This window comes from Hyperoodon ampullatus (genome assembly GCF_949752795.1).
Source record: "Hyperoodon ampullatus genome assembly, chromosome: 7".
Classification (NCBI taxonomy): Eukaryota; Metazoa; Chordata; class Mammalia; order Artiodactyla; family Ziphiidae; genus Hyperoodon; species Hyperoodon ampullatus.
The window spans coordinates 37,446,756-37,471,982 of NC_136920.1; the positions used below are offsets into that span (position 1 = coordinate 37,446,756).

Here is a 25,227-nt window from a genome sequence, read left to right on the forward strand (position 1 = left end):
AAGGATAAAATAGCCACAGTGATGAGGGTGGGAAAAACAGAGATGCAATCCCACCCAAAATCCCACTCTTGGGTGCGGCTCACCCATAATCAGGAAGGATCTCACAAATATGGAGCTTCTTCCTGAGAAATGAGGGGTTTGTGCCCCACATCAGGCACCTCAACGCTTAGGACCTGCACTGGAGGGACAAGCCCCCAAAATGAATGGTTTGAAAACCAACAGGGCTTATGTTCAGGAGACCCAAAGGGCTATAGGGAACTAAGATTCTACTCTTAAAGGGCTCATCTATAGACTCACTCACCCTGGCACCCACCACAAAAGAAGCAGTTTGAAAAGCACCTAAACTATATGTGAAAAAAGATTCATTTGCCAATCTTAAAGCATCTAGCAGAGGGGCAGGGCCTGTTAGGACTCTCTCTAGGGATAGAGGTGTTGGTGGGGGCCATTTTTGCCCTCTCCCTCTACCTTGCTAGCACCAGTGGGTGCACACAGTGATAACACTCTCCCACTGTCCAGCTAAAGCCAGTGCGAGTGCCTCGTCCCTGCACTCTCCTGCTCCATCACTAAAAGCAGTGGGTGTGCCCCAGCCCTGTGCTCTCCTGCTGCCTCTAAAGCCTTACCACTAAACCGGACTTACACAAAATATTAAAGGTGCCATGGACAAGCTGGAGAAAGGATTTCATCACCCAGGGTCAGTAGGGAAGGGGTAAGGAACTGAAGTAGCACCAATGAATGGGGTCAGAAGGACCAAGTCAACTGATGGTTGCAAGGCAAATTTTATTATGCTACAGTTGCAGATTATATAGAATAGAAAAAAGGGAGGATGGTTGCCAGATGGTGGTTTACATCATCTACAGACTGTCTCGTCTTCAAGGTTAACTTCCCTGGGAGGAAACCCATAAGCCCAGAATCATCCAAAATAACCTGCACGTGCAGGGGGGAGACAGCTTTGCTTGTCTCATTTTACAATTCTTTCTGATCTCTGGGCCCTGGTGACTTATCTCCCATGGAATGAAACAAGGAGGGGAACAAGTAGGCACAGTCCCTTCGAGCAGCGGCGGCATGCCTGGTATGTCCACAGCTTGCTCTCAAGGCTGACCGTTTCCCACATAAAGGGACTTCTTTAAGCTGAAAAAATATGAGCACTAATTAATAACAAGAAAACATATGTAAGCAAAAATCTCACTGGTGAAGATAAATATATAGTAAAAGTAGTGGATTATTATAAAGCTAGTATGAAGGATAAAAGACAAAAGTAGTAAAAATAACTAAAACTACAATATTTAGTTAAGGGATACACAAAATAAAAAGATGTAAAATGTGACCTCAAAAACATAAAACATGTAAGGGAGTAAAAATGTGGAATTTTAAAATGCATTCAAACAACTAGCTATCAATTTAATATGAACTGTATGTGTGTACACACACACACACGCAGGCTAATATATGTGAGTTTCATGGTAACCACAAAGCAAAAATCTATAGTAGACACAAAAAAGATAATGAGAAAGGAATCCAACCATACCACTACAGAAACTCATCAAACCACAAGGGGAGAGAGCAAGAGATGAAGAAAGGAACAGAGAGGAAAACAACCAGAAAACAATGAACAAAATGGCAATAAGTACAATTAATGTAAATGTAAGCAGACTCAGTGATTATTATGAACAATTATATGTCAACAAATTGGACAACATAGAAGAGTTGGACAAATTCCTAGAAACATACAATCTTTCAAGACTGAATCAGAAAGAAATAGAAAGTCTGAACAGACTGATTACTAATAAGGAAATTGAATAAGTGATCAAAAACTTCTCCACAAACAAAATTCCAGGACCAGATGGCTTCACTGGAGAATTCTACCAAACATTCAAAGAAAATTTAATATCTATCATTCTCAAACTCTTCCAAAAAATTGAAGAAGAGGAAACATTTCCAAACTCATTTTATGAGGCCAGCATTAGCCTGATAACAAAACCAGACAAGGACACCACAAAGAAAAAAAAGAAAATTACAGGCTAATACACCTCTTGAACACAGATGAAAATATCCTCAACAAAATATTAGCAAGCAGGGCTTCCCAGTGGATGAGAGTCCACCTGCCGATGCAGGGGACGCGGGTTCGTGCCCCGGTCTGGGAAGATCCCACATGCCACGGAGTGGCTGGGCCTGTGAGCCATGGCTGCTGAGCCTGCGTGTCTGGAGCCTGTGCTCTGCAACGGGAGAGGCCACAACAGTGAGAGGCCCGCGTACCACAAAAAAAAAAAAAAAAAAAAATATTAGCAAGCAAAATTCAAAAATACATTAAAAGGATCATATACCATGATCAAGTGGAAATTGATTCCAGGGATGCAAGGATGGTTCAACATCAGCAAATCAATCAACATAATACAGCACATTGACAAAACAAAAGACAAAATTCATATGGTCATATCAAAGATAAAAATAATAAGATATAGAAAAACCATGTGACAAAATTCAACATCCATTTATGATTAAAAACTCTCAACAAAGTGGGTATAGAGGGAATATATATCACCATAATAAAGGCTATATATGACAAGCCCTCAGCTAACATCATACTAAACAGCTTTCAGCTTTTCCTGTAAGATCAGGAACAAGAAAAGGATGTCCACTCTTGCCACTTTCAGCCAACATAGTATTGGAAGTCCTAGCCAGATCAATTAGGCAAGAAAAATAAATAAAAGGCCTACAAATTGGAAAGGAAAAGTAAAACTGTCACTATTCACATATAACCGAAACCCTGAAGACTCCACCAAAGAACTGTTAGAACTAATTATTAAATTTTGTAAAATTGCAGGGTATAAAATGAATACACATGACTCATGTACCACAATGTTCACTGCAGCTCTATTTACAATAGCCAGGAGATGGAAGCAACCTAAGTGTCCATCATTGGATGAATGGATAAAGAAGATGTGGCACATATATACAATGGAATATTACTTAGCCATAAAAAGAAACGAAATTGAGTTATTTTTAGTGAGGTGGATGGACCTAGAGTCTGTCATACAGAGTGAAGTAAGTCAGAAAGAGAAAAACAAATACCATATGCTAACACATATACATGGAACATAAAAAAAATGGTTATGAAGAACCTAGGGGCAGGACAGGAATAAAGATGCAGACCTACTAGAGAATGGACTTGAGGACATGGGGAGGGGGGAGGGTAAGCTGGGACAAAATGAGAGAGTGGCATGGACTTATATACACTACCAAATGTAAAATCAATAGCTAGTGGGAAGCAGCCACATAACACAGGGAGATCAGCTCAGTGTTTTGTCACCACCTAGAGGGGTGGGATAGGGAGAGTGGGACAGAGGGAGGGAGATGCAAGAGGGAAGTGATATGGGGATATATGTATATATATAGCTGATTCACTTTGTTATAAAGCAGAAACTAACACACCATTGTAAAGCCATTATACTTCAATAAAGATGTTAAAAAAATCAATACATAAATATTAGTTGCATTTCTATACACTAACAATGAGTTCTCATAAAGAGAAATTAAGAAAGTAATCCCATTTATAATTGCATCAAAAAGAATAAAATACTTAGGAATAAATTTAACCAAGGAGGTGAAAGACCTGTAACACACTGATGAAAGCAACTGAAGAGAACACAAAACAATAGAAAGATATCCATGTTCATGGATTGGAAGATTAATATTGTTAAAATGTCCATATTACCCAAAGCAATCTACAGATTAATTCAGTCCATCATAATTCCAATGGCATTTCTCACAGAACTGAACAAACAATCTTAAAATTTGTCTGGACCCACAAAAGACCCTTAATAACAAACTAATCTTGAGAAAGAAGACCAAATCTGGAGGCATCATGCTTCCTGATTTCAAACTATATTATAAAGATATAGTAATCAAAACATAATGGTATTGATATAAACACAGAAACATAGATAAATAGAACAGAATAGAGAGCCCAAAAATAAACCCACGTATATGGTTAATTAATTTATGACAAAGAAGCCAAGAAAATACAAAGTGGAAAGGATAGTGTCTCCTTCAATAAGGGCTGTTGGGGACACTGGACAGTCACATGAAAAATAATGTAACTAGATCACTATCTTACACCATACACAAAAATTAATGCAAAATGGATTAAAGAATTAAATGTAAGACCTTAAACCATAAAACCCTAGAAAAAAATATATAGGTGGTAAGCTCCTTGACATCAGTCTTAGAGATAATTTTTGGATCTGACTCCAAAAGCAAATGCAAGAAAAGCAAAAATAAACAAGCAGGATTACAACAAACTAAAAAGTTTCTGCATATCAAAGGAAATCATTAACAAAATGAAAATGCAGCCTACTGAATGTGAGAAAATATTTGCAAATCATATAAGTAATAAGAGGTTAATAGCCAAGATATATAAGGAACTCATACAATTCAACAGCAAAAAAATAAATAATACAATTTAAAAAATATGAGCAGAGGATCTGAGTAAACATTTTTCCAAAGAAATACAGATGGCCAACAGGCACATGAAAAGACATTTGGCATCATTAATCATCAGAGAAATGCAAATCAAAACCACAATGAGATATGACCTCATACTTGTCAGAATCGCTATCATCAGAAAGACAAGAAATAACAAGTGTTGGCAAGGATGTAAAGAAAAGGGAACCCCTGTCCACTGCTGGTGGGAATATAAATTGGTACAGATACTATGGGAAAGAGTATGGAGATTCTTCAAAAAATTAAAAACTGAACTACCACAGGATGTGACAATTCCACTTCTGGTTATTTATCCAAAGAATATGAAAACACTAATTTGAAAAGATACATGCACCCATACGTTCACTGCAGCATTATTTACAATAGCTAAAATATGGAAACAACCTTAAGTATACATGAATGGATGATTAATAAATAAGATGTATATATATATTATATATATATATATATTTTATGTATATATATATGCAATGGAATACTTCTTAGTCATAAAAAAAAAGAATAAAATCTTGCCAATTGCTACATCAATGGACCTTGAGGGTATTACACTAAGTGAAATAAGTCAGACAGAGAAAGACAAAAGACTGTATGATTTCACTTATATGTGGAGTCTAAAAAACAAAACAAATGAACAAATAGAACAAAACTTACATATACAGAGAACAGACTGGTGGTTGCCAGAGGAGAGGTGGCTGGAGGTAGGCAAAATGGGTGAAAGGTGTCAAGAGGTACAAACTTTCAGTTACAAATAAGTCGTGGGGATGTAATTTATAGCAAAGTGACTATAGTCAATAGTATTGTATTGCATATTTGAAAGTTGCTAAGAGAATAAATCTTAAAAGCTATCATCACAAGGGACTTCCCTGGGGGTCCAGTGGTTAAGACTTCACCTTCCAATGCAGGGGGTGCGGGTTCGATCCCTGGGGGGAAGCTAAGATCCCACATGCCTCGAGGCCAAAAAACCAAAACATAAAACAGAAGCAATATTGTAACAAATTCAATAAAGACTTTATAAAAATATAGGAGCCTTCACTGAAGCTGTTTAAAAAAAAAAAGCTGTCATCACAAGAAAAAAAAATCTGTGACTTTGTATGATGACGGATGGTAATTAGACTTACTGTGGTGATATTTCACAGTGTATACAGATATGAATCATTATGTTGTATACTTGAAATTAATATATGTCAATTATACCTCAGTAAAAATGTACTAATCATATACTACTAATAACTTTAACAAAAAAAGCTATCAAATATTATACCTGCATTATAGGCAAGCAAAGTATTAAGCCAAATACTATTATCTTGCACATCAAGTCTCAGCATTTCTGAGTTTATTTCACAGAAAGCCTCAAAACAAATCCTAACTTATGGTTGCTCCCTTATAACATCCAGAAAGATTCAGTATTAAAACACATGAAAGAATGCTCAACATCTTTACTCATTAGAGAAATGCAAATCAAAACTACAATGAGATATCATCTCACACCAGTCAGAATGGCCATCATCAAAAAATCTAGAAACAATAAATGCTGGAGAGGGTGTGGAAAAAAGGGAACACTCTTGCACTGCTGGTGGGAATGTGAATTGGTACAGCCACTATGGAGAACGGTATGGAGGTTCCTTAAAAAACTACAAATAGAACTACCATATGACCCAGCAATCCCACTACTGGGCATATACCCCTGAGAAAACCATAATTCAAAAAGAGACATGTACCAAAATGTTCATAGCAGCCCTATTTACAATAGCCCGGAGATGGAAACAACCTAAGTGTCCATCATCGGATGAATGGGTAAAGAAGATGTAGCACATATATACAATGGAATATTACTCAGCCATAAAAAGAAATGAAATTGAGCTATCTGTAATGAGGTGGATGGACCTAGAGTCTGTCATACAGAGTGAAGTAAGTCAGAAAGAGAAAGACAAATACTGTATGCTGACACATATATATGGAATTTAAGAAAAAAAAATGTCATGAAGAACATAGGGGTAAGACAGGAATAAAGACACAGACCTACTAGAGAATGGACTTGAGGATATGGGGAGGGGGAAGGGTAAGCTGTGACAAAGTGAAAGAGCGGCATGGACATATATACACTACCAAACGTAAGGTAGATAGCTAGTGGGAAGCAGCCGCATAGCACAGGGAGATCAGCTCGGTGCTTTGTGACTGCCTGGAGGGGTGGGATAGGGAGGGTGGGAGGGAGACGCAAAAGGGAGGGGATATGGGAACATATGTATATGTATAACTGATTAAATTTGTTATAAAGCAAAAAAATAAATAAATAAATAAAAATAAAAAAAATTTAAAAAATTTAAAAAAAATCTGCATGGAACTTGCTTTACTTACTTAAAAATGAATATGTTGGAGGACAAAACATTAAGAATGTAGTATGAGTAAATAACTGGAGTATAAAGACCTAAGTATTCATATGAAATGCATTTCTAACCTTGGCTCAATTTTTTGTTCTGACTTATAGGAGGCTAACACATATATTTAACTTACCTCACTTACTTCAAAAAAACGTTTTTCTCCACTGGCTCTTCTCTCTAAATTAAACAACAACAACAACAACAAAATCATGTTAAAACGGCCAACCAATCACAGTATGTTAAAAGTCTGCATCAGGAGAAAATAAGAATTCAAAATTTAAACAAAAGAAGTCCAAAGAAAATAATGTTGGAAGAAAACATCCGAGATCTTCCTGGAGCTAAGTTGTTCAAAACAAACTCAAAAGAATTCAGCACCAAAAACTGTCTATAATATAGAGGAAAATCATCAAATACTAATGTGTAGGTTATAATCTCACCCACTAAGAAATAAACTTAACTGTGATTAATACAGTTGTAATTCCATAGCCACACAACTGCTGAGAGGAAAACATTCAGTAGGGATGTCCATCCCTATCTGTTAGTTCTCACCATGTGAGATTTATTATTCTATCAGTGTGTTTTCCTGGAACTGAACCACACTGGTTACAAGTAAAGTACTAATAGAGGACTACCAGTTTTAAATAGGCCAAATTACTTTCCTGACACAGATATCTTCATGATAGTTATGTGCTGAGTCATTTGGACTGAAATACATCTTCAAATAAGTTTCTCACGCTAAAAACTGTTAAATATAGAATTCTGATTCTTATTCTCTATGGACTCCAATTTGCAAAACACTGAGAACTATTTCACAAGTCAAAAACTTGGAGGAGAAAATCACAATGAGAATGGAATAAAACATTGCTACCACTTAAGAGCCATCCACAGTAACTCTAATTTTAGGAAATGTTAGTATATATTCTGAAAATACAGAAAATATAAACCTACCATTTGTATAGTTTTCTTTTCTTTCCCAATTTTGTTTATTGTGATACAATACACATAATATAAAATTTTACCATATTAACCATTAACAAGCATACAGTTCAACAGTATTAAATTCATTCATAATATTGAGCAACCATCACCAACATCCATCTCAGAACTCTTTTCATCTTGTAAAACTGAAACACTATACCCATTACCAACTCCTCATTCTCCCCTTTCCCAGCCCCAGGCAACCACCATTCTACTTTCTGTCTCTATGATTTTGACTACTCTAAGTACCACATATAAGTGGAATCATGTAGTATTTTTCATTGTGTGAGTGGTTTATTTCACATAGCATGTCCCCAAGTTTCATCAATGCTGTAGCATATGTCAGAATTTCCTGCTTTTTAAGGTTGAATAATATTCCATTGTATATGTATGCCACATTTTGCTTACCCATTCATCCACTGATGGACACTTCTGTTGCTTCCACATTTAGCTGCTGTGAATAATGCTGCTATCTACATGGGTGTACAAATATCTCCAAGATCCTGCTTTCAATTCTTTTGGGTATATACACTAGGTGGAATTGCTAGATCATATGGTAATTCTTTTTTTAAATTGTTTAAGGAACCACCATACTGTACCATTTTACATTTCCACCAAGAGTGCCCCAGGTTTCCAATTACTCCACATCCTCTCCAACTTTTGTATTTTTTTTTTATAGTAGGCATCTTAATGGATTTGAGGTGGTATCTCTTTGTAGTTTTGATTTGCATTCCCCTAATGATTATGATGTTGAGTATTTTTTCATGTTCTTCTTGGCCATTTTTCTATCTTCTTTATAGAAATGCCTATTCAAGTCCTTTGTCCATTTTTAAATCAGGTTGTTTGGTTTTTTATCGTTGAGTTTTAGGAGTTCTCTAACTGGATCAGATATATGATTTGCTCATATTTTAACCCATTCTGTGGTTTGACTTTTTACTTTACTTGCAGTGTGTTTTGAGGCACATTTTTTTTTCATATTTGTGAGGTCAATTTGTCTATTTTTCTTTTCTTGCCTGTGCCTTTGGTGTCATATCCAAGAAACCACTGTCAAATCCAATGTCATGAAACTTTTGTCCTATGTTTTCTTCTAAGAGTTTTATAGTTTTATGTCTCACATTTAGGTCTTTGATCCATTCTGAGTTAATTTCTGTATATGGTGTTAGGTAAGGACCCAACTTCACTTTTTTGCACATGGATATCCAAATTTCCCAGCACCATTTATTGAAAAGACTTACCTTTACCCATTGTAAAAAATAATTTGACCATATACACGCAAGAGTTTATTTCTGGGCTCTCTAGTCTAGTCCATTGGTCTATATATCTGTCTTTACACCAGTACCATACTATTTTGATAACTGTAGCTTTGTAGTTAATTTTGAAATCAGTGAGTCATCCAGCTTTGTTCTTCTTTTTCAAGATTGATTGGCTATTTGGGGTCCCTTGAGAGTCCATATGAATTTTAGGATGGATTTTCCTATTTCTACAAAAAACATAATTAAAACTTTGATAGAGATAGCACTGAATCTATAAATCACTTTGGTGGTATTGACATCTCAATAATATTAAGTCTTCTAATCCTTGAACAAGAGATGTGTTTGCATGTATTTATGACTTTTAAAATTTCTCTCAGCAAAGTTTTGTAGTCTTATTTGTACAAGTCATCACATTCTTGGTTAATTTATTCTTAAGTATCTAATTCTTTTTGATACTAATGTAAAAATTTTTTCTTAATTTCCTTTTGAGATTGTTCATTGTTTATATATAAAAATGCAACTGAGGGTTTCCCTGGTGGCACAGTGGTTGGGAGTCCTCCTGCCGATGCAGGGGACACGGGTTCGTGCCCCGGTCCGGGAAGATCCCACATGCTGCGGAGAGGCTGGGCCCGTGGGCCATAGCCGCTGAGCCTGCACGTCCAGAGCCTGTGCTCCGCAACGGGAGAGGCCACAACAGTGGGAGGCCCGTGTACCGCAAAAAAAAAAAAAATGCAACTGATTTTTGTGTGTTGACTTCATATTATGACACTTTATAAATGTTGACTGCATTTATAGTTCTAACAGGTTTTTTATGGAATCTTTAGGGTTTGCTAAATAAAAGATCATATCATCTGTGAACAGAGGCACTTTTAATTCTTCCTTTCCAATTTGGATGTGTTTTATTCCTTTTTCTTGCCTAGCTGTTCTCGGTAGAACTTCCAGTACTATGTTGAACAGAAGTGGAAAAGTGTATATCCTTGGTAAATACCAGTAAACTTAACTCACATACACAAAAGCTCTTTGAAGTTCCTAATGATTCTTAAGAGTATAAAGCGGTTCTGATATCAAAAAGTTTAAAAATGCTATCTTAGGTATAAACTCAGTAGAAATACATGCACTATGGGAACGTACAAGAATGTTCATAACAGTATTATTGGGGTTAACTAGAAAATCAACATCACCTCAAATATCCAGAAACAGAAAAATGGATCAATACAATGTGGTATAATCATACCACATTTTATAGTTAGCAACAAAAGTGAACTAATTTTAATTACATGCAAAAACATAGATAAATCTCCCAAAAATAGTTCAGCAAAAAAGGCAGAAATATTTAGTAATATTTCAGTTATATAAAGTTAGCTACGCAAAACCAAAGTATGTTACTTAGGGATGAACAGTTAAGGGTAGTTGTTGTTGGGATACAATTCTCCTTGGGTCTTTCAAGTTTCTGCACATCTTGCAAATGAGACACGGACTTCCCTTCCTTCTGGATTATCTTTTCAAGGATCTTTGTTGAGATAGAGATAGAGACTCCTTCAGGAGCAAAGGACACATTTGCTTACAGTCTTGGAAGACTGGATCAGTGTCTCCCTCCAGAGCAAAGGGAAGGCAAATTACTGACCAATAAAAAAGACTCAAGTTCCCTAAGCTCAGATTGCTCTCCTGTACTGCAAACCATCCACCGAATGTGCAGGTCCTCTCTGCATTGATCTGTGGCAAGTTGGGCTCAGGAAACTGCAACACGCTGCTACTCACCCTATCGTTAATGCTGTGAATAGTAAACTGTCCTTTGTCTCTGATCCAGGTGTCTCATATCTTCTACCAGTAAACATGAAATTGTAACAGGCTACTTGGTTAACTTCCATGTGCAGTAAAACCTCAGACTTTTCACAGCTCTTGACATTGATCGTCAGTATAATACTGATAATGACAGTGTTGATAATGGCTAACATGTATTGATTTTCTGTTGTTAAGAAATTTACAGTACAGTAGAAGAGACAGACCAAAAATTGTGATAAATGCTATAAAAGAGACAAAAAGAGCAAAGAGAGAGGGAGAGAGAAACAGGGAGGGGTGCAAGTTAGACATGAGAAACTCAGAAAATCTCTCTGAGGGAGTAATGTTTATACTGAGATGTGAAAGTTGAGAGGATACAAGTCACATAAGAACACATAAAGGCTGTAAGACAGGAACAGTTTTAGGTGTTGAAAGAAACGAAGGTCAAGCTAGAGATGAGTAGGTAAATGGCAGAGAGGCCTGAGAAGATGCTGGACAGGCATGGAGTGGGAGACAGTTTGTGGAGGACCTTGTATGCCTGTATTTTTTCCTAAGAGAAACAGTAAGCCACAAAAAAGCTTTTAAATAGAATTTACATTTAAATTTTATGAAAAGCACTAGTTGCTGACTGGAGAATGGGTTAAAAGAAAGTAAGAATGGAGAAAGGAAACAAATTATGAGGTTGCTGCAATGAATCACAAGAGATGATGGCAGTCTGGCCTGGAGTTGGAACAGTGCAAATGAAGGCACATAAATGGATTTTAGATATTTGACTAAAAGTTGGAAACAAACTGCTATCAAATTTCAGATGTGCAGGTGGAGAGACAAAGAAGATTAAAGACTCCTAGGTTTGAGCAATTCAAGATTTCATTTAATGAAATGGGGAAGATTATTAATGGTGGGCAATTAACACAGCAGATGCTGCTGGCTCCCCACAAATATCCTTTCTCTTCCTGTTCTTTACTAACAAGCTACTAATTATATGGTACAGCAAAGAGCTCTAGCGAAAAAAGAACAAAAAACAAAAACACACATTTCCTTGCCTCCTTGCAACTTAAGAATGTGACACAAATTCAGACTTACCAAATATCACATAAATGGCATTAATGTCTATCTCCTAAGATATGTGCAAGCATTAAATGAAAAATATGCGTGTAAATTGCTTCATGCAGTCATTGGCACAGAAGTGATCAATGGATATTAGTTATTCTTGTTGATATTACTATATTATTAGGATATATTCTATTCTTTTATTAATTTTCAGAACTGTTTAAAATTCTTTGGGATGAGTTTTAGAGTGTCAGAATAAAGATGAAAGAATATCTTTTGTATTCAGGTCTTTTTGTTGCAAGATCTATTAAAAAGTTAATAGCTAGCATAAGCAAAGCTTGAAAACTAAAAAACTGTAGCTACAGCCATATCACAACTTTTCTGAGTACAAGTTTTCTCATCTAAAAGATTAAAAATATAAGTAAAAATTATTTGAAAAATATAAAATATTATACAGTACCATCATCAAAGGGTTTTACCCATGAATACTGTCTAGATGTACAGCTCAAAATTCCAAAATGTCTTGACCACCTCTCATTGGACTTTCCAATAAAAAGGAAACCAATCTAGCAAACTCTTATGAGTTGATAAGGAACAGGATTCTAAGAAATACATGCTTTGTCTCTCAACGTATTGTACTTGAACACTGACGTAAGGAGGCTGTTATTTTCTTGAGGGCAAAAACAGTCACTACTGTGCATAGAACTAAATATAGTTCCAAGCACAGAGCAAACAAATGCACACCTTAAGCTAGAGTTATAGAGTATTTTATAATTCTGTATTTTAGAAAAGAAAGTAGAAAAACTGGAAGCATTAACCCCTCCTTCCTCTAATTATTTTTGCTGCATTTAACATAAAACACCTAGTTAAAAAATATTTTCAAACTGCTATCAGAACTTGATGCAATGCATTTATTTGAGAATGTGGAAAGGGGTCAATACAGTTCCTCCAGATTATCTCCTGTCCGTACTAGTTCTCTCTTACGCTTTCACCTTTCAACTTGCTGCTTCCTCGCCCTGGATCTAACAACAGTATCTTTTTTTTTTTTTTTTTTGCGGTTCGCGGGCCTCTCACTGTTGTGGCCGGAGCACAGGCTCCGGACGCGCAGGCTCAGCGGCCATGGCTCACGGGCCCAGCCTCTCCGCGGCATATGGGATCCTCCCAGACCGGGGCACGAACCCGCGTCCCCTGCATCGGCAGGCGGACTCTCAACCACTGCGCCACCAGGGAAGCCCCAACAGTATCTTTTTTTGTCTAATTCTTGCTTATTTTTCACTTTATATCGGTTTTGACATCCTCCTTTCAAGCCTTGACTGAAACCTCCTCATCTGCCCCACAGTTAGCCTCTTCCCTGCCCCCATACCATCCTGAACTTAAGCCCTTTGTGGGTACCTAGCCCAATTATACCTCCCTCCACAAGACTGCAAGCTCCCTGAGAGCCAGGTAGAGCACACTTTGTAAACCGTAACCCTTTCTGAAAAGCAGAAAGATTAAAGAAGATGTATTTCCTCACACACCATGCTCCCTCTGACACATAGTGCTCACTAACTCACTCTCACTCTGTCTCTCTCACACACACATGTTCACACATGCCATAGACTCAGATACACTTTCACACTCAGAGTGTAAAGATGAAGAAACTGTGCATAATCTTCAAACCTCTGTCAAAACAGAGGCCTCTCTGAAGAGGCAAGATTTGAAGCCAACAACTCTAGATCGGCTTCTCATTATTCCTGCAACTTCCTCTAAAGTCAATAGAATTGACTGTACTTTTCCTGTGGGCTAGAAACCAGAACTACGAAGGGTTTAATATCAATCACTATGGAGAATCATAAAATATGAGCTAAAATTTAAGCCAGCCCAAAGACAGCTTGGAGTTTTCACTGAAAGCACATTACTAAGAATACACACTGCAGCAAACCCAGAACCCAAAAATAGCCCTTGCATTTACCAAATGGTCTTCTCAGTTTACACTTCTTCCAGCAGCATAAAATAACATACATGCAATCAAATATTCATATTACTAAAGGATAGGTGGTTTGGTTAAATACAACGCTTGATGTAGTTGTAAAGACACAAGTAACTTTATATGCAATTTTAAAACCACCTTTTCCAATGTTAAACTCTTAAACTTTCTTTTCCAATGCTGAATGTGTCATAAATCAGCCAAAGGAAGAATATTTCAAATCAGAACTTCCTTACAATGTCAACCAGTCAATAGTTCAATTTCAGCAACATTGATATTTTACTAGCAGTGTTTCTTTATATAACTATTTAAATGGTCTATTATACATTGCCCTTATAATTTCATTTTAAAAATTATTAGATTGTGGGAAAACAGCTAATTGGAGATCACTGATTGCTTAAATGTTCAACTGTTAAGAAAATAAACTGAGAAAATATAACAAATCCTAGAAACATCAATTATGTCTGAAAGACACAATGTTAACATTCTCTCTCCGGGAAGAAATTTTATCACATGTTAATCAATTGTTTAACTTTCTCATATTTACTCTTCAAAGGTGATTTTGGAACTACATAATACACAGATCCAGGCTTACCTATATTGGGGAGTTTACTCTAAGAAATCCATTTATATTTTAAAACACAGGAATAAAAGTAGCTCAAAAATTCATGCTGTGGAACCCAGTATTGTTCAGCCTTCTGCAACCAACACTTTTGTTTTCATAACTGTGTCATTAAACTCCAGAAAGAAACATATATTTAGAACTGGGTTTCCAAAAATCCACGTGACTGTCAATGTTAAAAAATACATCCTCATTGCATTGCACTTTTCATATAATCCTAGAAGTAACAGAAATACTAATAATGGGCAAGAAAACCTACTCAGCAAATTAATCAACATATTGAAAGACATTTAGAAAAATAAGAGTCATCTGAGTGGGCTGGACCACCCTGCTCCTTAGGCTCTGCTCTTACCAATGCCACTGTCTTTGCTATTTGGATTCTGGATCTATGAACAAAACCGGTTATAGGAATTTGGGCAGGATGCATTCATAAGACCCAACCATCAAATACATGTATTCCACATTAATATCCTTTTCTCCTACCTTCACCCAAATCAGAGGCAAAGCTTTTATCACAACAAGAGGAAATATAAATCAATTACAAAAGTCTTTGCCAAGAAAAGGGGAACTGAAATTACTTCAGGAAAAGTTCTAAAACCTTTCTGGGATGGACTGAAGCTTCAGTATGACCTCAAGCTCAAGTAACACTGATTTACGTGTACATTCTAGTAAGCAAAATTATCCTGAGGCTAAATTAGATCTTCTAACATCTGAGAGAGAGTAATGGTCAATCTCTTTAATGCCATATTGATATATTGTTTCCTTCATTATATGTATAAAATTACATATTCCACATTTTTCCCTCCACTCTTCCTTCAGTGAAGAATATATTTCTCATAGCTTTACTTCAGAAGGACTGATTATAAGTAAATACTGAATGCTTCAAATGAAAAAAAAATCTATTAAGAGCTTCAGATTACTGAAATTACAATAGGAAATAATTCTCTGCAAAGGAGGAAACCACTGAATAAGTACAGACTAGGACTTCTAATTTTATTTGTCTAAAAGACATTTGACTTCTTTTGCACACTGAACATCAATCATTTTCCCTAACAAGTTTACTGCATTATTTAGCAGAGCCGTTAGTCAAAGTTTAAAGCTTTCAATAGTTGCATTTCCCTCTATCTTTAAATTATTTTTTGTTTAAAAAAAGGGGAGTTGCTTCAAGTGACACCATCAAGAACATGGAAAGAGAACCCACCAAATGGAAGAAAGTATTTGCAAATCAGATACACTGAATATATAAAGAACACTTACAACACAATAATTAAAAGGCAAATAACTCAATTTTTTAAATGGGCAAAGGATCTGAAGACATTTCTCCAATGAAGATATATGAATGGTCAATAAGCATTGAAAAAGGTACTTAACACATTTAGTCACTGAAACAAAGTAAGTCAAAACCACGTTGAGATAGCATTTCACAACCACTAGGGTTGCTATAAATAAAAAAGACAGACAATAACAAATGTTAGTGAAGATGTGGAGAAATTGAAACTGTTATATATTACTGGTGAAAATATGAAAAATGATGCAGACGCTTGGAAAACAGTTTGGCAGTTTCTCAAAATGTTTTATATAGAGTTACCATATGATTCAGCAATTCCACTCCTAGGTGTATACCCAAGAAAGATAGAAACATATTTTCATACAAAATCTTGCAATAAATCTTCATAGCAGCATTATTCACAGTAGCCAAGAAAGCGGAAATAATCCAAATGTGCACCAATTGATGAATGGATAAAGTGTGGATATATCTATACAATGGAAAATTATTTGGCAATAAAAAGGAATAATGCACTGATACAAGTTACAACATGGATTAACTTCAAAAACACTATGCTAAGAGAAAGAAGCCAGTTACAAAGACCACATATTGTGTGAGTCTGTTTACATGAAGTGTCCAGAATAGGCAAATCTAGAGAGACAGTAAATAGACTAGAGGCTGCCTAGAGCTGAGGGTAGGGAAGGGGGGGTGGGGTAGGAGGAATGACTACTAAGAGGTTTCTATTTGGGGTGATGAGAATGTTCTAAAATTAGATTATGGTGATCACAAAATTGTAAATATACCAAAATTTGAATTGTACGTGTTAAATGGGTGACTTTAATTGTATGTAAATAAAGTATATCTCAAGCTGTTAAGTAAGGGGAGGAGGATGCAATAATGCACTTTATTTCTTGGTGTCTTTGAAGACTAAGTAGTATGACTTCTTAGATCATTCATTACTTTAAAAAAACTGTTTCCATGTTTAGATCTAACACTAAACAAGACATGAAAGTAGAGTGTCATTGAGAGAACTGAGTATCATTGAGGGTCCTGGAGATAGACCCAGAAAAATGCATGCATTTTCAGGAAAATGCGTGTACTAAAATAGACCCACAGAATACAGGTCCGGGGTGGCCACACGGGAGTTTCCACGGGTTGGCCTTCTCTCTGTTCCGTCCCGTCCCAGAGGGCTTGGTATTTCCCTGGACCCACACCTGTTTAGCTTCTGGCCGGTTCCTGAGGCCTCAGGCATGGCTCAGGAAGAAAGTCCAAGTATCATGGGTACTGGGAGACGGGAAACCCCGAAGCAAACAATGGGCAAACATTTTTCAACGGAGCTAAAGATTCAGTGAAAGCTCGAAAAACAGCATCCTCCCCAAGTGCATAAGAATCTCAAACCGATGGACCTTAGGGTTCGGTCTGCCCTTCCATAATTAACGATAATCTCAAAGCTTGAGCAATAATCGGCGAATAGAAAGGGGCAACAAGACTCGAGGGCCAGCTCGCCACACAGGGAACTGCTGTCATGCGCCCTAAGCTTAGACTCTCACGGTGAGAGACTCCTTTCCTCCGCCTGGGTTCAGAGGCCTGAGCACCTCAGTTCACTCGCCCGGCGTGCTCGCCTCACCTCCCTGCACTGTGCGGCTGCTCCGCGGCGACCAGAGGAGCAAGGAGGGCGGTCTCGGAACCGCACGGGTGGCTCTGCACAGGTGCTGGCCTCGCGGGAGCAGCCCGAAAAAATCCCCGGTCCGGGCAGGGAGTGTTCGCCTGCAGTCCCCGTCTCGCGCAAGGCACGCCGCTACGCGAACATCCCCGGGATCCGGGCCGCACGGCCGCCAACGTCCCCCGGGGTCCCCGCGCCTACACTGGCGCGGTCCACTCACGGAGCCCGACCCTCTCCCTCTCGCCACCCCGCCGGCTCCTACCTTCCTCCTGCATCATTTCCAGGACATCCGGGTCGCCCATCTTCGCCAGCTCGTTGATGACACTGCTCGAGGGGCAGCCGACTGCCGACCGCTGCGACTGGAGGCGAGATCTGGCCTGGAGACTGAATCTGATCGTGGGCCGCCGCACTTGCGCCGGGATCAAGAGATCCTCTTTATAAACCTCATTCTCCTCGGGTTCCACCAGCGTCGGGGGCTTCAGCCAGCTGGGCTTCTTCTCCAGCCGGTACTTCCACTAGACCTGGCCCTTGACCCTCGGCTTCACCGCGCTCTCCCTGTAGCGCTCCTGGGACCTCCCAGTACGTTTCCCGGAACGTGCCGGTCTCTTGGTCTCCCGGCTTCCACGAGCCCTGTCTCCTCAGGCTCCCTGGCGGCTCTTCTTTTGAGTCCGTCTGGGCGCTCTCTCCCCGCCTCTCCCTACTCCTCCCCAAGTCCTCCACGGGGGCGTCTATCTCCCCGCCCCCCGGCCTGCCGGGCCCCAGGCCACCCCGCCCCTCTTCGCTCCCGCCCTCTGACTCACTCGGCCCCGTCTCCGCCGCCTCCTGTTCCGCTTTGGGGCCCGCTGTCTCCCGGGCCCCTCGGCCGGCCAGCTCCCTTCTCAACAGGCCTTGCTGGTCCCATCCCACCGGGTTGGCCCTCGTCCCGGGCTCCTGGTTCTCCCGGTTCTCTCGGGCTGCCGCCTCCCCTCTCTCTCAACTATCCTCCGATGCCAGCCGACGGGCCAGCTGCGTCCTCAGCCAGTTGGCCTGGTCCTCTTCCATCTGCCCAGCACTCCACCTAGCATGGGCGGCACTCGAAGAGAACCCCTTCCCAGTTGAGGAGTTATTTTTTGTCAGGTGAGAAAACGCCCTCCTTCCTTAAGGCGACCCCACCCCCTTAAGGGTGGCCCGCGCGTGGCCATGTCTCCAAGGTTCTAGCAGCCCCCTTCCTCCCAAGTCCTGCGCGTGCGTATTAACTTCGCAGCTGGCAGGGTCCGCTTTCAGGACTCAAACGCGATTTCTAACACAGTTGGTGGAAAGTCAAACATGTTTGTCGTGAATTCGAATTCAGTCTCTGCCCCTTAAAAGTTAGATGGCATTGGTCAAGTTTCTGTAAGCCTAACAGTAGCCACCTAAGGGACTTTTGAGGGTCACATTATACAGTGCAGGCATAATGTGTTAAAAATTTAGCTGCTATCAAGACTAACCCATTTTCCGTTGAGCCCTGCTCCACCTCAGAGTGTGTCTTAGTGCCTTGAGAACTTCAACCTCAGGCAGAGCCAATGGTCACAGGCTCTTCACAGGCTCCTCTGAATTGGTTCTAGGTTTTTGAGACCTTATCAACTGCCACCTCCCCAATAATTGGGACATAAGAAGAATTACCCTCTAACAAGGGAAAAACAGATAAGTGATGATGAACTAAGGGTAAGGTAGAGGTCTGAGCTGAGGGCCTTGAGAGTGCTGATGAGGGCATGACTTTGAGTTTGGGGCAGGCATGGGATGATTTAAGCATAAGAAGGACATAACCAAGGAAGACTTGACCTTTCTTAATTTTCATGTTACTCTTTTTTCCTCCCCTTCTATTGACGTTTTAGAACCAAGAATTACCTTTTACAGATGAGAAAATAGGCCTTGAGACAAGTGTTTTGGTTTGGAAATCGCCTTTTTTTCCCTATACATTGCTATCTGTTCTCTATTTAAACCTCTAGGAATATATCAGTTCTGGTCAAGTGATTTCAGACTATAGGCAATTCCTTACTTGATGCATTCTGGAATTGTGTTTAAATGTGAATATACATAAGTCAAGCAATAGACTTACATGTAATTATAATAAATTGCTAGTTATGATACAAGTGTTTGGTTTTTACTTCTTTTTTTTTTTTTTTTTTTTTTTTGCGGTTTGTGGGCCTCTCACTGTTGTGGCCTCTCCCGTTGCGGAGCACAGGCTCCGGACGCACAGGCCCAGCGGCCATGGCTCCCGGGCCCAGCCGCTCCGCGGCATGTGGGATCCTCCCAGACCGGGGCACGAACCCATGTCCCCTGCATCGGCAGGCGGACTCTCAACCACTGCGCCACCAGGGAAGCCCGGTTTTTACTTCTTGATTAATTATTGTTTGAGTCTAATAAAAGGTTTACGATGTGATTTGTTTCATGTTCTTCCCATATACCAGGTACTCTGCCAGGTGCTGTAGATACTGTGATTTAACAGATGGTACGATCTTTGCTTTATGCAGATTAAATAAAAATAAAAACAATAAAATTATTGTTCTATAATTTTATATAATTATGTTTTCTATTCTTGATTCTGTACCATATTTGAAGTGATATATGAAAAGACATTTAATGATGATTTTGTGCAAAATTAAATGGAATATTTTGATGCCAAATTTGCTAATATTTTATCAACTTTTCTAAACTTTGTTAACAAAAAGTTGGCTCCTCTTTGTGTTCTTTTGATAAAGGTATGTATCATCCATAACTCTTGAGATCTTGAGAAATTTTCTCTGAATTCTTATCACTGAAATACTTTATTTTGCTTATCCATTCATCATTTTAGGATCTGTCAGTTTCCTCCATTGCTACACCCTGCCTCTTTAGACACTATCTTTAGCCATACATTTCCAGAATTATGTTATGAATAATGAATACATGTTCTTTTAATGTAATTGAACACACAGTTTTGTATTGAGACCAAAAAGTTATCTTTTTTAGCCCTCCAAATAATTTCAGCCTTTGTTTCCAGATTATTCAGCCTTTGTTTCAATGTTATTGCATCATCTGGTAGTGCCTTTTTAAAAACAATTTGCCTCTTGTGTCCTACACTAAGGGTGATATGCAAAAGTGTTTAAATAACAATAGAAACACAGCTGTAGATATAAAAATGGTGATACTTTGGTAACTAAACTGTCAAATGATTGCTTAAAATACTTGTTTGCCAACTGGTAAGTAAAAGTATGAATTCTCTGTAGGAAAGCACTTCAGGGGTGTCAGTATATAATGCATGAAAGCCTGAACTGTATGAAAGTTAAGTGTATAAAATTGAGCAACAACTGCATGTGAACATTTTTTATTCTAGCAGCCTGATTAAATAGATGGATTTAACTCTGAAGAGGACAAGTTCATGAGCTACACTCTGGAGGCCAGAAAAGACTTTGGAAAGTCATCTTATGAATCCTTCTCCCTGCTGGTATGGCAGCTCCAGTCTGTCGTTTGGATCAGTCGGCTTTCTCGATTTCTCTACATGCCAAGGCTTAATCTCCTACAGTAAGTGTCTCCTTTTGGGCTCCTTGGCAATCATTTACTTTTTAACCCGTAAAAGTTTCATTTATTCCATGTATTTTCAACATCATTACAATCCATATAAAATAACATGCTCTAGGGTATGGATCTTTGAATCAGGAGTCAAAAGACCTGCATTTTATCTTTGTTCCTGTCCCTTAATGAGCTAAAAGGCACAATGACCTTGAGCAGATGACTTTGCATCCCTCCTTCCTCATCTGTGAATATTAAGGCTCTTAACTTGTTCCACCCATCTCCCAAAGTTGTTGGGAAAGTCAAACAAATCATATGCATGAAAGGACTTTGGAAACAATAAAAATGTAACAAACATGAGACAGTTTTATTTACTAGCAGAAGCAGTTATAGATTTACCAGTCGGTAAGGATACTAGTTGTGGGATATTGTTTCCCCTGCAACAAAATGCTGCTTCAACCATTTCTCTGGGATTTGCATTTTCTCACTCCACACAGATTCCTCACTCACTATGTACTGGTTTCAGAGGAGGGGGCCAAGTCTCCTTATTTGCAATATTTATTTCTTTGAATCCTGACTTATTTAGGCCCTGGACTTTTACAATAAGCCCTAGTCCTGTTTACTAGGACCTTCATCGCTCCTACCATCTGACATTCTTCCCTTTCCTAGAAAAATGCTCACTTTACAGGCTGGCCTCTGGAACTATTGTGGTCATCAGAAAAGCCAGTACAATTCTGAGCACTTGGTGGCATGTCTACTATGCCTTGTAACTAGAAAAATGCAGTTGGTTCCCAGACTGAAGAGATGGGGGACTGTCTCAGCAGAAGGCCAGGAACAAGAATGTTTTCATCTCTCCCATGCCTGTTTGCAACAGCCACTGAGATTACAAATGACGCCCTTCTTCCTGCAGTCTGCCAATGACTTTCTGTCACATATAAGGGAAAATCTAAACACCTTTCTTGTCAGTAGGAGTGCCACACTATATTTACGTGATCTAAGTCCACTTCCCACCTCTCCCATCACGTTCTAGCCATGCTGTCTTGTTGCCGTTCCTCAAACCGAATGAGCACTTTCCCATCATTTCCTGAGCACTTTGCACTGACTGTCCTCCCCATAAAGATCTTCACACGGATGCTTGGTGGTTCACTGTTTTCCATCATTTAGTTTTCTATGCAAATGTCACTTCCTTGGGAAGAACTTTGCTGACCACCCTAAGACAATAACCTCACATCACTATCCTCTTAGCCGGCATTTTTCTTCATAGCTGCTATCTCTTTCTGACTTTGCATATTTAATTGCTGATGCATATTTATTTCTGTATAAGATCCATGGAGCCTGAGCTTTTCTCAGTTTTCTTCTCTGTTGTACCTGTGGTACTTAGAATGGTGCCTGGCGTAGAAAGGTTCTCATAAATATTTGATGAATGAATGATACGTCAAAGGTCTATCATCACATTTCCTATTCCCTGAGTCAGTGGCTGACTCCTCCCTTGCTTTCCTGAATCTGGGAGAATAATTGGATTACATACTTGCAGCAGCTTGTGGCTCAGTGCCATTCTGAGAAATAATTTTCTAATTCTGAAAAAAAATTAACATTTACCTAAAGAAACAACTAGAATCAGCAGAGATAGAGACAGTAAATCAGGACTTTGCCTCACCATCTGAGCACCAATCTCTTGGCTTCTCTTTGAAGACATATTCTAGACCTTTGGCAAGCAGTGGCAGCAGATGAAAAGAAAAGGCAAGAAAGACCCATCTGTGCTTTAGTGCTACTATATTCTTGTAATAACAAGTGTCCTTTGGTATAAAGCAACCACATCCTCTTGTTTAAATGCCAGATGCTTAGGATTGTTATTTTTCTTTGGCATACACATAAACAGGAGATAAAAAAACGAATGAACCCATATGGTCTACACTGGCTGCATCAAATAAGAATCTGGATCCTGGGCCTTGAGTGCAGATACCTATATTACTATATTTCCCTTTCATCTTTCACAGATAAAATTTTCCATCAGGGAAACTACACCCACTGGGTCTAGATTTTCTTTACCATCATATCTTTTTTGAACCTTGTCATGCAACTGAAAGCAGCTGTTCCCTTAAAGGTTATCCTTCACTGCCTTGTATCAGCCATTATATCCAGTGCCTCTTTCCAGATCTTCACAATAAGCCTGTGCCATTCTGAGTCTACATCCATAATTCTGACTCTCCCACTCTTTGGAAAGTATGATATGGAAGAAAGAGCATGCATGTTAAAGTCAGAGGTTCTGGATCAAGCAGACCTGTCCAAGTTCGAACTGGCTGCATAAACTTTAGCTAGTGGGCTAACCTCTCTAAACCTTAATTTCCTAATCTGTATAATGGAGACAGTCATATCCACCAAACAGTGTGGTTATGAAAATTAAATAATAATGCTAAGTCCTTGGCACATAGTATACATTAAAAGAATGCTTGTTTTCTGGCTTCCCTGGTGGCGCAGTGGTTGAGAGTCCGCCTGCCGATGCAGGGGACAGGGGTTCGTGCCCCGGTCCGGGAAGATCCCACATGCTGCGGAGCGGCTGGGCCCGTGAGCCATGGCTGCTGAGCCTCTGCGTCCAGAGCCTGTGCTCCACAGCGGGAGAGGCCACAGAAGTGAGAGGCCCGCATACTGCAAAAAAAAAAAAAAAAAAAAAGAATGCTAGTTTTCATCTTTCTTTTGTACATTCAATGATTTCCTTGCCTCTTTCATCTTCTTTCAGCAAAATCTCCCTTGTTATTCTCATTTACTCTTTTTTTTTCGTTAACTCTCTCTTCTTTGAGGCACCCAGTCAAATATCCAGCTCCACACTAACTGCTTATTGAAAATTTCTAAAGTCTTAAGTCACTTATATGTTTTAATATTACTCTAATTTGAACAGATACAAGGCTAAATCAGTTTCCTCCAAACTAGTTCAACTGTGCCACTTATTTTAAAGTCACCAGGATTATCTCAAGTTGGTGATTAGTAATTATAATAGCTACTATTATTCAAATATGTATTAATGTGCTTTGCATATATTACTACATTTGTTCCTCATGATGATGTGAGGTAGGTACTCATGATCAGACACCTCTGTATGTACTACACATCTTGGCTCACCCTCTTTTAAAATTAACTTTATTGAGGTATAATGTACATTAGTAATTATAATTATATTAATAATTAAAATCACTAATTTTAAGTGTGTAATTAGATATATTTGTGACTTGTACGTAGTTATGTAACAATCACCACATTCACAATATAGAACATTTCCCAAAACTATTCCACACATTTGTAGTCAATCCCTTTATCCAACCTACTAGCCTCTGGCAATTGCTGATATTCTTTCTATCACTAACTTTTTGGCTCACCTTTATATGCCAGTTTTTCCTATTGCAATTAGTTATGCACATGTGCAATTTGAAAGAATCTTGCTTTGACCCTACTGAGTATCTCATACTTTCTGACCGAGGGTTTTTCCATCACCATGAAGTGGGTTTCCTGTGCTTGTCCACTCCACACTGTTCTGACACACATGCACACCTTTAAGTAGGAGAACGTTAACACAACATAAAGCTACTCTGACCAACTGGGAATGAGGGATTTTTTATTTCTTGGAGGGGCAATTCTGAGATGCATTTAACACAGCTCTTCAAGCGTTCATCAGAGGGATCTACCCCCTTTAGCCCTTGGATTGGCTTGTCTTCCTTTCATGTTTGTTCATGTTTGACTCTTCCCACCCCCAAACCACCCCCAAACCACCCCCAAACCTTCCTTAAGATCACTTCCCCAAATAATCTTCCTGTATATAAGTCTTACCTCGGGCTCTGCTATTAGGGGAAATCCAGGCTAAGACAAAATTATTATTTTTATCCCTATTTTAAAAAATGATTTAGTAAACTAAGGCTTAAAAAGGTTAACTGCCCACAGTTGCATAGCTATTAAAAGAGCGAGAGCTTGGACCCATCATATCCTGATTCCACAATTCGTGTTCTTCATCACTACATAGCTTTTCAAGGTGGAAACTAAAATCAGCTTTGATTTTGTGCAATATTTTTAAAATGTATATCTAAATTACCAATTTTCTGTTATTTCTTCTTTTGAAATGTGTTTCAATAACTCTTCAGTTATTGAAAATTATTTCATCCAGCTGGAAGTCACACTGGGTAATCTCCTACTGCTTTCACTTTATAGCCCCCGTCTTTGATTACTATGATAGCCTGATAGTCGATTTTCTTCCTTCCCATCGTGCAATACTGTT

At 38.8% G+C, this 25,227-nt stretch overlaps 1 protein-coding gene across 1 annotated transcript in view; it reads right to left on the minus strand.

Annotated features, from left to right (window-relative positions):
* The window catches only part of ANO5 (anoctamin 5), a gene marked incomplete at both ends in the record, with an annotated part of 110,932 nt that overhangs the window by 82,189 nt on the left and 3,516 nt on the right, over window positions 1-25,227 (minus strand). The window contains 3 exons of the mRNA XM_079707778.1: window positions 7,012-7,055; window positions 17,719-17,865; window positions 17,921-18,347. Coding sequence (XP_079563904.1) covers window positions 7,012-7,055; window positions 17,719-17,865; window positions 17,921-18,347 — 618 coding nt within the window. The remainder of the gene's footprint in view (window positions 1-7,011; window positions 7,056-17,718; window positions 17,866-17,920; window positions 18,348-25,227) is intronic.